Source organism: Photinus pyralis, unplaced genomic scaffold, assembly GCF_008802855.1.
Source record: "Photinus pyralis isolate 1611_PpyrPB1 unplaced genomic scaffold, Ppyr1.3 Ppyr1.4_LG6, whole genome shotgun sequence".
Taxonomy (NCBI): Eukaryota; Metazoa; Arthropoda; class Insecta; order Coleoptera; family Lampyridae; genus Photinus; species Photinus pyralis.
Window position 1 is genome coordinate 14654579 of NW_022170663.1, and position 17771 is coordinate 14672349.

At 35.8% G+C, this 17771-nt stretch overlaps 1 protein-coding gene across 1 annotated transcript; it reads right to left on the bottom strand.

Moving 5' to 3' along the window:
* Positions 1-671: 671 nt before the first annotated feature.
* LOC116174064 (nose resistant to fluoxetine protein 6-like) lies at positions 672-13097 on the bottom strand. Its single transcript, XM_031491843.1, has 12 exons — positions 12886-13097; positions 12680-12840; positions 6818-7017; positions 6702-6766; positions 6450-6649; positions 6240-6400; positions 6036-6195; positions 2133-2320; positions 1946-2075; positions 1712-1895; positions 935-1080; positions 672-877 (listed from the first exon to the last, which is right to left on the bottom strand). Coding segments are annotated over exons 1-12 (1725 nt in total). The 5' UTR covers positions 12887-13097; the 3' UTR covers positions 672-748.
* Between the last annotated feature and the right edge of the window lie 4674 nt (positions 13098-17771).

A 17771-nucleotide genomic window follows, 5' to 3' on the forward strand; every position in this document is an offset into this window, starting at 1 on the left:
AATATTTGATCTAGCTCTAAAGGTCGCGATATATTTGCGAAAAGCCACGAAAATTGATGATTTTCGCCGCTTTTATGAATTTCCTAGGCAAAGAGGTACACCTAGGCTAACTTCTGAGTATCTACCTTGTATGAAATTTTCCGAGAAATATTTTCAGCTAAAAATATTTCATATAGACCTCATAGATCGCGAGATATCAGCCAAACAGAGCGAAAACACGGTTTTTGGGGGATGGTGGGGTGGCTGGAGCCTTTAGCACAGGGTCTGGAGGGTGGGATTTTTAATATGTTGTTTTTGACACCTAACTGAACATATTCCACCATTTTTTTCTTTTCCACCTCAAAATGTCCAGTTTGCCAATTTTACAGTCTCTATCGCCTAGACTAATATACAAATGTAATGATTATTGTTTGACCATCATTAAACTGCTTCATACGAATCAAGTAGCATTTTTTTTATTGCATAGGTATAACTCCATCAATATATTGGCAGGAGATGAGATGACAATCCATTATGCCTTCTCATTATGCCCTCGGGCGTCACAGACTGCTTTATATATTTCATGTGACGGATATAATTGGCATATAAAAGGCAAATGAAAAATAAAATAATTAATATTGCAAGTACATACATTTGCAGATTTAAAACGGAGAGAAAGAAGTATACAACAATTAGCATATTAGGTTTATGATTTATTCAGTTATAATTATAAACGGGGCGCATTATTCCAAAATGCACAACACGTTTATTATACATTCTTCTGTTTGGTGTAATTCATGAGAGCATTTACAAAATGTTGGGCAGGCAGTTCAACTGTTAAAGACGCCACTAGAGATAAAAAGAATGTAAGAAACACACAGCCCGCAAAATCGCTAACCTAAAGAGCAAATCGGTAAGTATTATATTTGTACGATTTTGTTTTATTGCTGCTTACTGAGTAACTGTAGCTCGTCACAAAAGGTGCTACCCGAATAGATAGAGTACTGTAGTAGATTACGAATGGGTGGAACAAATACATGTTGTACGACAATCTTGACACTACTTCAAAAAATGGGTGGGATAAAAATCTGTTGACGATACCTAAAATCATTTCAATGTTATATTTGTTGGTATTTATTATACAAGGCGATAAAGGGACGATACAAAACTTTATTTTATAGCAGAAGCCATAGAAATTATTATAAAAATTCTCAACATTCTATAGGTATTTAAACGTGCAAAATAGAAAGCTTAGGCCAACCCGTAGTTTTCATGGGAAAAATACAATATTCTGTTCTAAACTTCATTTTATTTCGTGCGCCACGTCCCCGAATGCGCAATGATTTGTTTCATTCAATCTCAAATTTAACATCTGCTATAGAATAAAAAGGTATTTAAAGGCAAAATTTTTATATAACTCTATGACTAATAGTAATCATGGGAACATCTTCACAAGTACAGAGTGACTAAGACAGAAATGAACAGCATTAGATTACTGTAAGTAACCTCATACGACATCCAGGCTAAACATAAAGACAAATGGGACTCAATGTTACACTGTCCCCATGCAAGAAAGATCATTAGAGGCCCATATTGCAACATCAAAGGTTTTTCCGGAACCTACGTGCTTACATTTGCTTGTAGGGCCACTCTAAACTGAACAAAATCCCCCTTTGCAGTTGAATTTAATATTTAAATTAGGAGTGGAAGATTTTCTTATGTCGTGACTTACCTCCATGCCCGGTATAGCAGCAATATACTATAGATCCTAGTGCCAATAAAAAAGTTGGCCGTATCAGAGCAATATAGACAGATTGCTCCAAGCGGTTGTACTCTGAATTGTGTATGTGATACGCTCCAAACAGAGAAGCAATTATTACAATTATTGAAGCCGTTAATAACACTAGTTTCAGCCGCTGCAAATTACTTCAGTTATACAGTAGGTACACGTATTTTTTCCACCTACCTTATTTTTCGCAGAAACTTTCTTCTCCTTATTATTTACGAAAATAATGTAACTGAATATAAACCCAAATAGCCATGTAGTGGCCCATGTTGGCGTAAAATAATAAACATACTTGCTGTAATTGTAGGTACTATGAGAATAAACAAGGTTAGTTACTTCGGTGCACGCGGATCAATCGAAAACTTACAATTTCCAAAGGTGCACATGTATTTTCATTGTCCAAGCAAGAAGAAATGTACTTAGGCATGATAGTACCGTTAAGCAAATCGCAGCAATCAGTGTTCGTTTCGGCCAACGTTTCAGTGGTATCAGCAAAATCGGTGAAAGGATAAACAACTGAAAGTCGATGGAGAGGTACCATGTTCCTGGCAGGCACTAAAATTGCATACATATAATGGGCAACTCTATATGATTCGGTTTGGACGTTTATGAGCTTGCAGATAATTTACGTTAATCACCTTACCATAAAATATATACAAGGTGTACCGAAGATTGTTTCCACCACCAGTAATTAAAAAAAACTGAATGTGCCCATAAAGTGCTACTAAAAGGGTGTGAACAGCCTAAACACTGTAACGAAGCATCGTACAATTTATTAGCAATTAATAAAATTGGTAAAGGCGATTAATCATTGACGGTTTGGGTACCTACAGTAAAGGAAAAACTAAAATGAGGGTTGTTGACGGTGAATATTTTTGAAATAGTATCACACTATATCGATCACTCCATAGTAGTACATATAATATTTAAAAAAAAAAATTAGTAACCGGGCGAAACAGGGTTTTTTCAGGCAGGTCAAATAAATAGAAATTGGGAAAAATAATTAAAACAGCTGAATTTTTCGGCGGGTGAAATCACGAGGGTTGTAAGGGGTGGAAAGTGGTGTAAATTGTGGCAAAACTATTAATTTTGACGAAAATGTTAAATGTAAAAGTTATGTAGATTACAAAAATGAGCAACTTTTGTATCTGCACTATTTTCACATAACCTCCAATTTTCCTAGAAAAACCCGAAAAACTGTTGTTCTCGTTTTTATTCTTATTTTTGCGAAAAAAGTCGTAGGGGTTTGAAATTTGGAGGAAACATAGCTTGTTTTATGATAAAAAAGAAAATAATTTTTTGGTCCCGTAAAGTCGAACCGTTTCCAAGATCTCACGATTTCTGAAAAAAAACACCTTTTTTTCAAGGAGATGAAAAATCTATTTTTTTTTCATCGTAAAGAGGTGCGCGGGGTAGCAAAATTTTCGGGAAGACTTATATTTTAATAAACAAAAATAAAAATTTCCTATAGCAAAAATTCGAGAAAATCGCCAAAAACTGTAAAAACAGTTTTATGATACCTATACACGGTTTATGACATGATAAATCAACATGTGTTGGATGTTAATAAAGATTTTTTCGAAATCTATCTTCTTGCTTCTCTTTAATGTTCGCTTAAATATTCTCTTTTGTTATCTTTATTATTCCTTTTTTCTGCATTTTTACCGCAATAAAAGCAATTCGAAATAAAATGGGATTATCCTATTCGTGATTCCTGAACGATTTCTTTATGTCTCAAAGCTTATGATTTGAGATGTAAAACCTGGAATCAACTTTATGAGGATTTTATTCATAATTCCTGTAAATTAACGATAAACAGGATCAGCTTAATCCCATCAGCTGTAAAACAGGACGGAAGAAGAGTTAGTGAACAAAAACAAATTGTTCAGGAAGCAAAAGAATTCGATTTTACTTCGAATTGCTTTTATTGTGGTAAAAATGCGCAGAAAAACGAAATAATAAAGATGTTTTAATTTAAGCAGTTGGGGCACTGGGAAACAAAAGAAAATATTTTAGCAACATTAAAGAGGAGAGGAAAGACAGATTTCAAAAACTTTTTATTAGCGCGGATCCATGCAAAAAAGCCTATTTACCTAGGTACTGTCAAAAACGGTATATCTTAAAACTGTTCCCCCCCTTTTTGCCGCTTTTCTTAAAATTTTTCTATTGGAATAATATTTTTATTTTTGATTATTAAAATCTAAGTGGTTACGAAAATTTTGCTACCCCGCACACCTCTGTACGATGAAAAAAAATAGATTTTTCATCCCCTTGAAAAGGAGGCGATGTTTTTCAGAAATCGTGAGATCTAGGAAACGGTTCAACTTTACGGGCCCAAAAAATTATCTCCTTTTTTATCATAAAACAAGCTATGTTCCCTCCAAATTTCAAACTCCTACGACTTTTTCGCAAAAATAAGAATAAAAAACGAAAAAAACAGTTTTTCCGGTTTTTCTAGGAAAATTGGAGGTTATGTGAAAATAGTGCAGATACAAAAGTTGCTCATTTTTTAATCTCTATAACTTTGACATTTAACATTTTTTGTCTAAAATTACTAGTTTTGCCACAATTTGCAAAACACCATTTACCACCCCTTTCAACCCCCGGGACTTCACCCGCGGAAAAATTCAGCTGTTTTAATTATTTTTTCCCTGCCTGACAAATCCGGTTTTGCCCGCCCGGAAACTAATTTTACTCACAATCGGTTAGTATTATCTGAATTCCTAACCTTCATAGCGGTTGCGAAGCGACTCATTACTCACCTTAGCCGGGAAAGTAACTTTCCCGGCTAGCTGTCACTTTCCCGGCTAGCATCTGTCACTTTCCTTACCTGCAAATGCTATTCATATTATCCTTATATGAAACTTATACTAATAGTGACACCGCCAATGTAACCATTAATGTTTACAACAATAGCAAATTACGAAGAAGAACGAACTATTTGCTATTGTTGTAAACATTAATGGTTACATTGGCGGTGTCACTATTATTGACAGTTAAAGTAACACCTTGTTGAATTATATACTTTACCTTAAATGATCGATTGTGAGTAAAATAGTATACAAACCTCGCTGGTCAGTGGTTCATAACCAACCCCTCGCGCTTATACCTCACCTCCGCGCTTCGCGCGTCGGTGAGGTACCTTAAGCCCTCGGGGTAGGTAATGAACCACCTCCCAGCTCGGTATGTAATCTACTATTTTTGGAAAATAAATTATTTTAGAGCCTGGACTATAGCCGTGCGTACGGGTTATCACTTCCAAGTGCAGATTCTGGACGCGCCGGCCGTGGGCGATTGGCCGAGGAAGCGGAGCGTCAGGTGTTAGACCATCGGTTCGCTGACGAAATGCTGCGAGCATTAAAAAAGGCGTGCGTGGGACGAACTACGCATAGAACGCGGGCGGCGCAGTGGAAGGGGTCAAGTGTGGCAACGGACGTGAAGGACACCAACAAGACGTGTGCACCCAAGAAGATGTCCGGGCAGATGTGGAGTTTGGTGGAGCCATTTCATCCAGATGGCGAGGAGGCTTCCATTAACCGCTGGATCTCCAGAGTGGAGCAGTCTTGCGGTTTAGACCGGATCAATTACCATTGGGAGAAGTGGTGCAAAAAACTGAAGACGGCGTCCCCAATGCGGAACAATTTTGGGATGGTGATTGAAGAGTTCGCGTTGCAGGCGTTTAATTTTAAAAGTGCGAACTACCGAAGTTCATCGTAACACCCAATCGTTTTTAAACGAGGTAACTGTGTATTTCTTCCGAGATTGCGGTGAGAGCTGAAAGATTGTCGAGGTGCAAAAATATATCACCAGCCCGCCACGTTTGGGGCCTTTTTCACCTCCCACTGTTGCGCAACCTTTTGATAATTTGAAAATTTACGACGGCTGGACAAAATAACTCTTTCAAGAAAATTCTCTACGGGTAGACGCAACCTTCCACATCAAAGCCGCTTGGTACACCGACTGAGAAGGCGTGACCGAACAGACCACTAGCGACAGAATCACGTACTACGCAAACTGCGCGCTCAGCAGCGTCATTCTGGAAACTTTTGGATAGGTACCCTCCCCGTAGTATAGCACACACTCCGTAACAACGTCAATCTTTTTTTTTTACAAATTTGGAGCATGTTTTCATTTAGGTGGCAGGTCGTAGCGCAAACCTAGCACAATCTAGAACAAAGGTTTATTTATGTCGAAGCAGTTATCAAAGAAGGGCTGAGAGGTTTTTCAAATTAGACAACACAAGTTCCCTAAGTTAGCGTTTATTTCTCACCATTTCGGGCATCCAATTTTGAATGTACAGTAGGTACGCCCACCAATTGGATACACACGGCGCAACCATGCCATCTACCTGATTCCAAAGTGGACCAGAACCGACATTTTTAAACCACGTTAATTGAATTAATAAAATAACGACAACAGACGGTGTAAGCCTACAATAGTTTGTTTACTATAGTATGATCTTATATGTACCCACCTTAAATATCTTCCGATGTAATGAGCGCAAATGTTAAATTTATTACCTCTTGACGCCTTTTGCCAAAAATTACACAGAGCCAAATACCCGCTGATGAAGAAAAATATTTCCATAGCCAATCTTGAATGTATTATTACGATGCCCTGTAAGTCATGCTCCCACTGAAACGGATCGTGTCAAATCTGGCATTAACAACGAAAAGATACATACATAGTATGTACTGTAGCTATTCATAATCGGGGTCATAAATCGCAAACAGTATACGTGGATCATGATCACGTCTAACATAGCTAGTACCCGTAATCCATAGAAACACGTAGTGATCTTGTTGTGGTCTGAACCGACAACATCGAAAATGAGTTTACCGTTGGTACGAAGTGAAAACGATTTTAACGCCCAATGTTGCTTCCCTAAAATATTTCTAAAGTAACTGCCAATCTTGTCTCCATACGACGTATTTACCTGCACAGGTCAATTCGTAGGTAGTCGAAAGTATGATGAGTATTAGGATGAGGACCAACAGCGCCCTATACCGGAAGGTTAGGGAGCATTATGTCTAGTACAATGTGTTTATTTACAGAGTAGTGTATCCTCCAGGGGTAATTTTGGGTTGTGTTGCTTTGGTTTGGCAGTCCGCTTCGTGAACTGTTAAATTAAGTCCTATTCCCTTTGCTAGCTTCGCAATGTCGCTACCAGAGCATGAATTTGGAAAGCAAACTGAGAATTTCATTTCACTTGGTACTTCCATATCGGACGGCAAAGATTCGAGCTGCCTGATCTGCAAGAGACATAGTAAGTAAGTAAGTACTTTATTGTGTTAATACATTGAAGAAATGCTTACACTCGTCCGAAAATCGTATAAAACATAAACATATAGAACAATATTACATAAATAACATGAAAATTCATTTAGAAAACAAATAATTAAAAAATACAAACAACAAAAAATAACTTAAACCGTTAAAGTCTTGAGGTCGTTATCTAAAAACTCTTGGATGTTGTATATTGGATTTTCGCGTAAAAAGTTTTAAGTAACGTACATTCTTGGCATGAATTATGATTACAACATTTTAGTAAGGTTCTTATTCTTCTCGAAGTCTACAAACCTAGCATTGGTTGGACGTAGACGCTTTCCTACTCTGTACTAGCCTTTTCATTTATACGTAACTGTCTTTGCCTACCTCCCTAACTATTTGATCTATGTACCTAAGCCTCTGGTGTCCTAGCCCCCTCTTGCCCTCTAACCTACCTTCTATAGCTAGCTGTACTAATCCTCCGTGTCTGACCACGTGCCCTATCATTCTCGACTTCTCTGTCAGTTTTACTTTTTCTTCATTAGGTCAAGTCAAGAGAAGTGAAATGAAGTGTACATAATTCAATTTTTATCTTATTTTATTAGGTTTAGGATTTCATAGGTCGAATAGGCTAGGTCTAGGGATTTTTTGACAACTTTTTAAGATTTTAGAAGTTTTGGGGATCGTTATTTAGGTTTCATCGACAACGTACCAGGGATTACGGCAACATGCTACCCGGCACTGTGACTTTTTAGCACAACACACCGAAGTTGAGGTACTTACACGCTTATGTGCTCGATTTTCCGTCGTCTGTCTGTCTGTTCCATCGAGATCTCGGCCCCCTGGGCCACCTAAACTCCGGGCAGGGCGCTTCTTCGGGTTTTCGTCAATTGATAGTTGCTAAGGTCTATTTACTCTTCATTTACAGTTGTGCTACGCGGCACAATTGATGCTTTGAACCACTTAATTACAGATGCACAACTTTGTTTTTCAAGAAACAAGTATATGTTGTGTTTTTTTTTATTGACTTAAAAGGGGCATATGATGTGGTTGATTTGGATATCCTATACTTAAAAATGGTAGGATTAGGTATCAATAGGAAAGCATGCATAAATATATACTCTCAATCTTTTTGTAAATAGAAAAATACTTTTGCGTGATCATAATAATGTACTACACGGTCCTAGAATTCTCTATAACGGTCTCCCACAAGGCTCAATATTGAGCCCACTCCTCTTTAATATTTATGCTGCAGATCTGCATGGTTTGGTGGACGACAATACCAAAATTGTTCAGTACGCCGATGTTTATATACCACCCACGATTCGTATATGATAGCTGTTTAATTGACTTGAAACGTATGTTTAATTGCTTGGAAGACTGGATCAACGAAATGGGATTTAGTATTTAGGGATTTAGTATAGTAAAAACAGCTATGTGTCTAACAAGACATAGGCTGCTAACTGCTGGAAAAGTTTCCATAAGAGTGATTATAGTCCACGAAATGAAGGTTTTGCCCTGGCAATGTTTTCAAAATGAATCGATTAACTTGAAATTTTGACAGTAGGCAGGGAATAGCCTAAGGATCAAAATGTATATCATTCCAAAGGGCGCTTTCCTCGTGGGGGTGGTTGCCACCCCACTTCAGGGGTGGTAATTTTTTATTGTAATTTTTAGACAGAAATAGATAGAAGATTAATTCTAAGCAAAAAGTGTTGTATACATTTTTTTATAAAGTTAATACTTCTCCAGTTATTCGCGATCGAAGGTATGAGTTTTTCATAGAAAAGATCAATGTTTTTAATTGGTTATTCGCGAAAAACTCGAAAAGTATGCATTTTACTTAAAAACCGTGGAGAACAAAATCGTAGGTTTTAAAAAAAAACAAAGAAAATGGTTTTTTAAATAATTGCTGTATGACCAATACGAACCGATTTGTGGCTACTTAAAGGTTAGCTCTTGTTCGTCAAACGCTAAATTAGAGAGTTTCACAGTCAAATAATGGCAAAACTATGCATTTTTCGAGAAAAACTTGTAGAATATTCTTTAAAGTATTTAAAAAAACCTTTCTTCTTTTTTTTAAAAAACAAACCTTAACATAAAAGTTAAGTGAGTTACGTTGAAAATAAGGTAGATCCGTACTTTTTTCAGCGAAAAATCAGCGCAAGCAACCCCCTAATTACCACCCTCATTAAAATGAGTCCTTCCCCTTTTCCAGTTTTCTCTAATTACGTATTATTAATACATTCTAGAAGTGGGACCAGTTTAGAAGACTTAATTTTGAAATAATTGAAGTTAAAAGTGAATAACGTCCTTCTCTTCAAAATAACTACAAAATAACTGGAGATACGTAAAAAATGCTAGAACTTCCAATTGTAGCTTTTTTAAATCCAAATTTTCTGTAAGACAAAATATTAAGTGAGATATAGTCGTTTAAAACGTGTATTTATATGCGAGCACTACTTTGTTTTAATTCTTTAAGCTCACCCCATTTTAAAACTAAGAGTTTTAAAGGGATTTGATGTAAATAGCCTTGTAGCTCTTGTAAAAACCTACAAAATGGTTTTTAATGCACTTTCTATCATAAAAAATAAAAAAGTTATGATTAAAAATAAACGAATCACAATTTTATTCGAAAAATTCTGCAAGCACAAATCGGAGCATGACGATCTACATAATTATATTTCGTGTACTACACATTAGAAACTTACATACACACTTACATCCATTCCATACACCCGCACACTATGTAATGCAATTCAAAAAGAATATCACCACTTTGAAATCTGATAATGAAAGAAATAAAATAGAACCATGGGTTATATCAAAATGAAGAGTAAGTTTTTTTCCACTAGAAAATAGGTTCACAGGTGTTGAATATGATCCCCCTCGAGAGATATCCATAAGATTATTTTTTATTTTTATTTATTGTCCCTCTTGTTCTATGCCCTCAACAGGCTTGCGCCCAATTACAAAGTGACTCGCATAATGCTTTTTAGAGGTGCCCCTGCAGAAGGTCTTAAGTTGTTCTATACTACTCCGGTATTTACCTTACGAATTAGGAAAACTGCAGGAAAACCTAATTCGGAGTAGCCGGCAGAATGCTCGAAACTGATCTAAGGAAAATCCCATCTCTGCCACAGATGAAAAATTCACCTCAAACCAGGTCCGAACACCCCACCTCCGGATTTATACCCCAACGCTCTACCACTGAGCTATAATGTAGATACGTGCGAGACTGCCCGGAACTTTTACCTTTGCACAAATATATAAACACCCTTTCTCTTTGAAATCAATCAACGTTTGATATCCCATCTATCAGGAGGTCGAACACCATACTTTTTCCGAAATGCACAGTGAACAATTGTCGTCAATAATAAATTATTCACTTTTTGAGGGTAAACACTTTTTTTTATTAAACCGCAGTAAGGGTTAATTTTTAAGGGTAGAAATATTCTGAAAGAATGTTCCAAAGCCTCTAATAATCATTACTCAACTCATCTGAACCAAATTTTACTCACCTTAAGCTTTAATATGTATAGTTTTATGGGTTTGGCAAAAAGGGGTAGTTTTCACCCCTAAAAAAGAAAGAGCGCCCATCGACATAATATAGATTTTGAAGTGTAGAGTAAATTGACACTATTCTAAGTTTCGTTTCCTGGACTATTATACTTTCCCTATAGTCGACGAATATAAATAGGTACCTAGGTATAATTATCGATAAGAAACTACTATGGAGCAGTCATATAAAGTAGATTAAGCAAAGATGCGACAAAGGATTTAATATTCTTCGTTTTGCGTCAAAAAAATCTTGGGGCGCAGATCAGCATACTTCCCTGATGTTTTATAGGTCGTATATTCGCTCCATACTGGATTGTGGGTGTAGGTACTATATACCTACGGTTCAGCCTCAAATTCTAATTTATTAACTGTGGATCGGATACAATACAAAGCCTTAAAAATATGTCTAGGCGCCATGATGTCTTCACCAAATCAAGCAGTATTAGCAGAAGCACAGGAACCGCCTCTATATCTACGTAGGCAGTACTTAGCTAACAAATATTTAATTAAATACAGGACTTTTAATGCATCTATGGTCAATAAAATATACCTAGTTTGTAACGAAAATTTGACAAACCCGTAATGGAGTGGAGAATTAAAAATTCTGCTCCGTTAGCAAACTCTCTTATTGATACAAACCCGTACCATAACCAAATATTACAGCACGCTAAACTCCCTTTATATGAATTCAATTTGGAAGTCGTTATAGACACACCAACCACCATATTCCCTAATTATTCTGATAACCCTGTTCTAACTAATATCATCATGCTTAAATCTGTACTTACTAATCTTGGAGAAAACCTGACCACAATATACACAGATAGGTCAAAGAATGACTGAGGCACTGGCTCCGCTTTTTTGGTTGTAAACATAAATTATATTGAAAGTTACTGAATATCGGAATTTTGCTCTATCTTTACTGCCTAAGCTTTTGCCATTAATAAAGCTCTGAACTGGTGTATTACTAATACGTGTGAAATATATATATATATATATATCTCAGATTCGAGATCGGTATTATAAGCTATTAATTCGCCTTCCACAAATCATCCCAAAAATTCGTTATTATTAAATATTAAAAAACTTATTATTGATTTAAACAAAGATAGTAAAACAATTGACCTGATCTGGACCAAGACACATTGCGGAGTTACAGGAAATGAAGTAGTGGATAGAGCTGCTAAAAATGTTTGCAATCTGGAATAGATAACACAGGTCTGCGATTTTAAAGATTTAGTTAATGTTTTCAAAAGTAATACCAAAGACTCTTGGAAGTCTCTTTATAAAGAAATTGCAAATAACTCTAAAAGTCAGTATTTCAGTAGGTATTCACTCGTCCTTACCAAAAACCATTCCACACTTTAGCTTCAATTATAAGAAAACTCATTCCATTTTTATAACATGTTTAAAACTCAATCGTGGCCGTTTTCGAGCTCGTCTTCATAGGATTGGTATAATTGATTCCCCCCTTTGTATACTTGTGATAATGAAAGTATTGGGGATCTAAACCATATAATCTTAAATTGTAAGTTAAATGCAGATCCCACCTCTCTTCTATATCAAGAGCTAGGTAATTGATATTAATATTCCTCTCCCCATTAGTGTTCCTACTCTTTTATCTTTTTCATATAAAGAAGTGTACGATATTTTAATACAATTTTTAGTTAGATCCAAAATAGAAATTTAACATCAATCCGCGCTATTCAATAATAGTTCTGTGGCAAATAGACGTAGTCTAATGCTATATAAAAAAAAACTAGGCCCTAGTAGCTGCACGGGAATTGTCACCGTTGACGTTTTTTTTTTAAATTAAATAATAATGGTCCACTAACTAATCGGATCGAATACAATCCAATATTCCCAAAAACTCGGCAAGGAGGTAATCGTCCGTTAGGAACTGATTTCGAAATTTACCACTCTGGAAATGTGTGCTGTCCGGTATATATCGACGTGTATATCTTTCTTGATTATTGATACGCATAATATGTTAATTACAACCACTTATGCTTGTAAAATGATCTTACTTACTTACAATATGCTGACGTATTTATGCATAGGTTTTGGATTTTCGGTAATACTCACATATTCATTAGGTATGGAAAGGGATCCAAGGCAATACTTTCCCGTAAGGCTTTTAGTATCATTGCCAACATCCTCAATTTCGATACATTGATCAAACGCACCGAATTGGAAGAAATTGCCCTTAAGTACTCCAGGCGGAAGCTTTCCGGTAGCGTCATACACTGAAGCCGTCGTAAAATATTATACTGAATCAAAGAAAAACTTACTATTTAATGCCCAACGCCATTCTTTTCGAAGACTAGATACGTAGTGTGTCAATTGAACACGACAGTCGTATATCAGCGGGGGTTTTTGGGACAAATACCGTTCAATTGCTTTCGAAAATAGAGTTGGTGATGAAAGAACAGCGAATTTTTCTCCCAAGTAGGCTCCGTCCACTGTTGTAAATGCTAAAAGCAAAATTACGAAAACCGTAGCCATTACGACCAATCACCATATGAGATATATCGTGAAATTACTTAATTTTATTTGTATAATCAGATTTCGATATCGGGAGGCATGGGCAGGAACTACCCAATTAAGAAAAAAAAATGAGGTTTAATTATTTTGATAAGTCAGATCACGACGAAAGAGGAGAGAACCAAGTAAGAAAATTTCATGTTTTCACTTATTTACTTTAAATTGTTCATCTGTGACAAAGACGGGAATTTCCTTAGATCGGTTCCGAGCCTTCTGCCGGCGACTACGAATTTAGGTTTTCTTGCAGTTTTCCTAATTCGTAAGGTAAATATCGGAATAGTGACGTTCTGCAGGGGTACCTCTAAAAAGCATTATGCGGGTCATAAAAATATGCAAAATGTGGAGCTGGCGAGCAGAAATTAGTAAAAATTATCAATAGTGTCCATTTCCGTTATAAAATAACGTTTTAATTAGTTCTTAATTAAAAATGCAGTAGAAATACCAATCTAATATAATGATATTATAAAATAATAAGGACCGATAAACAAAAGGAAGAGGGATAAGGATAAATAAGTACCTTACTAACAATTTTTTACACGAGTTAGCTCTATTATGCAGATCTGAATCCTTAAGTTTGCCCCTAATCTAGAACGAGTGTACAGAGTGATCCAAATTGGACACTTTTTATGGAAACACCCTTTATTTTAAGAGTTTTTGGAAAAGGTGTATTTCTGTAATTTTGATGTTCCGTCTTTGTTATACTGGTCCAAAGAAGTACAAAGGAAGATTCGACTGCGACTTGCCATACCACGCCGGTACCAAGCAAAATTTGGACGGTATAGCGATCATGTTTGGTATCTGCAAGATCTCGTCACTTCCCAAGAGAGGTGAATATTTTAATAGGCTTAATGAGGAATCGATACAATAACGAAGTTAACGAACGTTTTAGAGCAGATTGAATTAGCTAATCAAGACGAAAGACCGAACGTAAAGTCAACTTCAATAAATCAAGAAGTACAAAGAGATGATAATAGAAGACATACGACTCGAACTGAAACCAAGAACTTCCTACGAAGAAGGACCAGGAGATCCACTAGTTCCTCAGAAGTTCCAAAGAAGCAAGGAGCAAATTAATTTAATTTATTATACGCCGTGTCTACAGTCCCGTCGTCCAACGCTCTTCCACGTCATAGGATTTTTGTATGTTTCCTTTTGTTTAAAAAACTAGTTGTCAGGTAAACTCCTGACTTGACTTTCCGACTACTTTTAATAGTCATTACAATTATCTTTGGTAATAGTATAATATTCAGAAAATGCCCTCTAGCGTAAAAAATGTAGAACCCTTTTTTGTAGATCTCATCAAGACACATCTTTTTTTTGTAATTAACATTTTTCACTCTGATGCTTACTTTTAGAGAAAAATGCAAATTTAAAAAAATAAAATAAATGTTTAACTTTTAACTTTTAGCTTTTTAATTCAAAACTAAAAAATAAAGGAACTCACAACAAAATTGTAATGAACTGTTTTAAGCGATTTTGACCAGTCTATGCCAAAAAAATTTAAAAAAATTTGTTCAAGCCGTTATGGCTCTTTTAAACTTTTGCCATCCTTAACTACCATGAAGATGGTTACGGATCAAAACCAAAATAGGAAATTTTCGATTCCCCATACCACCCTATATGCACCCCAAATTTCGTCCAAATCGGTTCAGGGGATTTTAATTATCGTGTTTACAAAAAACGAACCACATACACACCCACCCACCCTCACACACAGACGTCAAACTAAAAATGACTTTTTTGGAGTCTGTGTGCTTCAAAACGTCCAGAAAACGCAATATGGGCATATCGAAAATTATATGTATCCAAGCTTTTGTTTTGAGTAACATTACTGAATCATGTCTGTTTGTTACACTGTATAGGCGGTTATGCCTTTTTATTACTTTATTAAGTATTTATGTATTCATGTAGGAGTAGAGTGTCAGTGTGATGTTGCTGTATGTTTGACTAATCGTGGAGTGAGTGCCTCATACAGATTCTTCACTGTATATGGTTCTCTCTCTCGGTCCCGCTTTTTAACGGTGCGTAAGCAATGCGAGAAAGGGGGTTCTCTAATTAACTTCTCTTCTGTTTAATGTGGTTGAGTTTGTAATAATCGACAGTAGCACAAATGCTGTTGGCATTTTCACATGAATTTTTCGTGTTAAATTAATGCAACCCATGCTGGAGCAGAACCATGCCCCTTTTGATGTTTTTGCATGTACATTTTGTACTAATTTTATCTTGTTTTTTATGTCTCTTGTGTTTATTTTTATTAATTTGTTTAACTGCATTTGATTTTTGTTGTACAATTTGACATTTGGTATTGTTCTGTTGCATTTTATTGTCGTAGTTAATTTTTTTCTTGTGTTTGTGTGTGTTCTGCCATTTTTTTCCAAAGAATGATTTTTTTTCTGGATCCTGCATGTAAACCTCTGCTGTGACTGCCTGCAACAGTTTACAATATCAACCGGAACCAAAACCAGAAGATTCCAAGAAGGTTGTAAGAAGGTGGTTTTAGTAAGGTTCCATAGGTTCTAATGTTTCATGGATGGTCTAAAAGTCTGAAAAGTCCCGAAACTTCCAAACTTAGTGGGGATTCCAAAGAGATTTTAAAAAGATTTTCATAAGATCCTAGACGTTTCTCAGAAGAACTTGTACCTTAATAGAATTTTAGGAAAAATGTTGTAGCCCTGAAGATATTCTACTTGATCTTAAAAGAATGGTTTGAAGAAAAGTACAAAAAGATTCTAAAAAAATTCCCAGACGATTCGAAGGGAATCTTGGAGACAAGATTCTTGGAGAACTCCCTACTTTATTAAATAATCAAAATAAATTGTGAAAATTTCAGTCTCATTGGAACACTGGTTAAACGTTAAAGTGCATACAAAAAATCACGAAAATTCCTATGATAAGCTGACCATCTTTATCCTAGGGGTAGCAAAAAGGCGATCTTCAGGGGGATTCAAGAAAATTTTTAAAAAATTAAATAAAAGGGACTCCTCTAATAGTGGTAAGGAGAATCTAATAAGATTCTAAGAGGTCCTCAACATGATTTTAAAAAAAATTTCGTAGTCTGACAGCTAGTTCTAGAAGTTTATGTTAATTTATGACTCTCAGAGCTTCTTAATATTCCAAGAAGATTACAGGAAGACTCCAGGATTATATAAAATCCTGAGATGACCCTAAGAAGTTCTGATTTAAAAAATTTTAAGGCGATTCCAACGACTCCAAAAAATTGCAACAAGAAAGAAGATTCTCTTTAGAAGATCTAAGAATCATAAACAATAAAGGTTCTAAAAAATGTGGAGAAAACAATTGATGCATGAAAAAACTGTGCATCTACCAAAGTGCAAAGGTAAAAGGAACTGAAATAAGCAGGGGCGGACTGGCACGGGGGGTCGGGTGGCGATTGCCACCTAGCCTGTAGATCATAATGGCCCGTTGGCAATTTATAAGTATGTGCTGTATTTAGTTTCTTGCACTATTAATAAATTATTAACACGTTTCTCTAATTGGGGTTGATGTTAGGTTGTTAAAAAATTCTGTTTTAATTGAAGTGTTCTACAATGAATTTATCATTTTTTGTCGTAGTATTTTGAAAGTGCTGAAATACAGCTGCAATTTAAAGTACTTTAAAATGTTTTTGTGGTGCACCTCAGAGCTCCCCCCCCCCCGCCACCTTCATTACTACACTAATACTTTAATGGCCCGTAAGTACCCAGTCCGCCCCTGTGTATAACCTTCCTTTTTTACCAAAATTCAACTACACCAAAATTTCTCGGGAAAACACTTTTTCTTATTAATTTTGGTGCGTAGAATCCAAATCAATTCGTACTTTTTCGATCAGACTTCTCAATCAAAAGTTATAGACTAGAAACCAATTTCGAAAAAAATTCAAAGGGCTGTAACTTTTGAACTAGTAGCCCAATCTTGGAACTGTTTGAAATTATGGATTCTACAGGCCACATTCTATAAGAAAATTTTTTTCCGGGTCGATCTGAGACAATTTTTTTTCGGGGCTCAAAAAAAGGCAGTGTATAACCTTCCTTTTTTACCAAAAATCGACTACACCAAAATTTCTCGGGAAAACACTTTTTCTTATTAATTTGGGTGCGTAGAATCCAAATCAATTCGTACTTTTTCGATCAGACTTCTCAATCAAAAGTTATAGACTAGAAACCAATTTCGAAAAAAAATTCAAAGGGCTGTAACTTTTGAACTAGTAGCCCAATCTTGGAACTGTTTGAAATTATGGATTCTACAGGCCACATTCTATAGAAAATTTTTTTGGTCACATTCTATAAGAAAATTTTTTTTTTTCGAGCCTCAAAAAAAGGCAGTGTGTAACCTTCCTTTTTTACCAAAAATCGACTGCACCAAAATTTTTCGGGAAAACACTTTTTCTTATTAATTTGGGTGCTCTACGCAAATCAATTCGTACTTTTTCGATCAGACCTCTCAATCAAAAGTTATAGACTAGAAACCAATTTCGAAAAAAAATTCAAAGGGCTGTAACTTTTGAACTAGTAGCCCAATCTTGGAACTGTTTGAAATTATGGGTTCTACAGGCCACATTCTATAAGAAAATTTTTTTCCGGGTCGATCTGAGACAATTTTTTTTTCGGGGCAAAAAAAAAGGCAGTGTATAAAC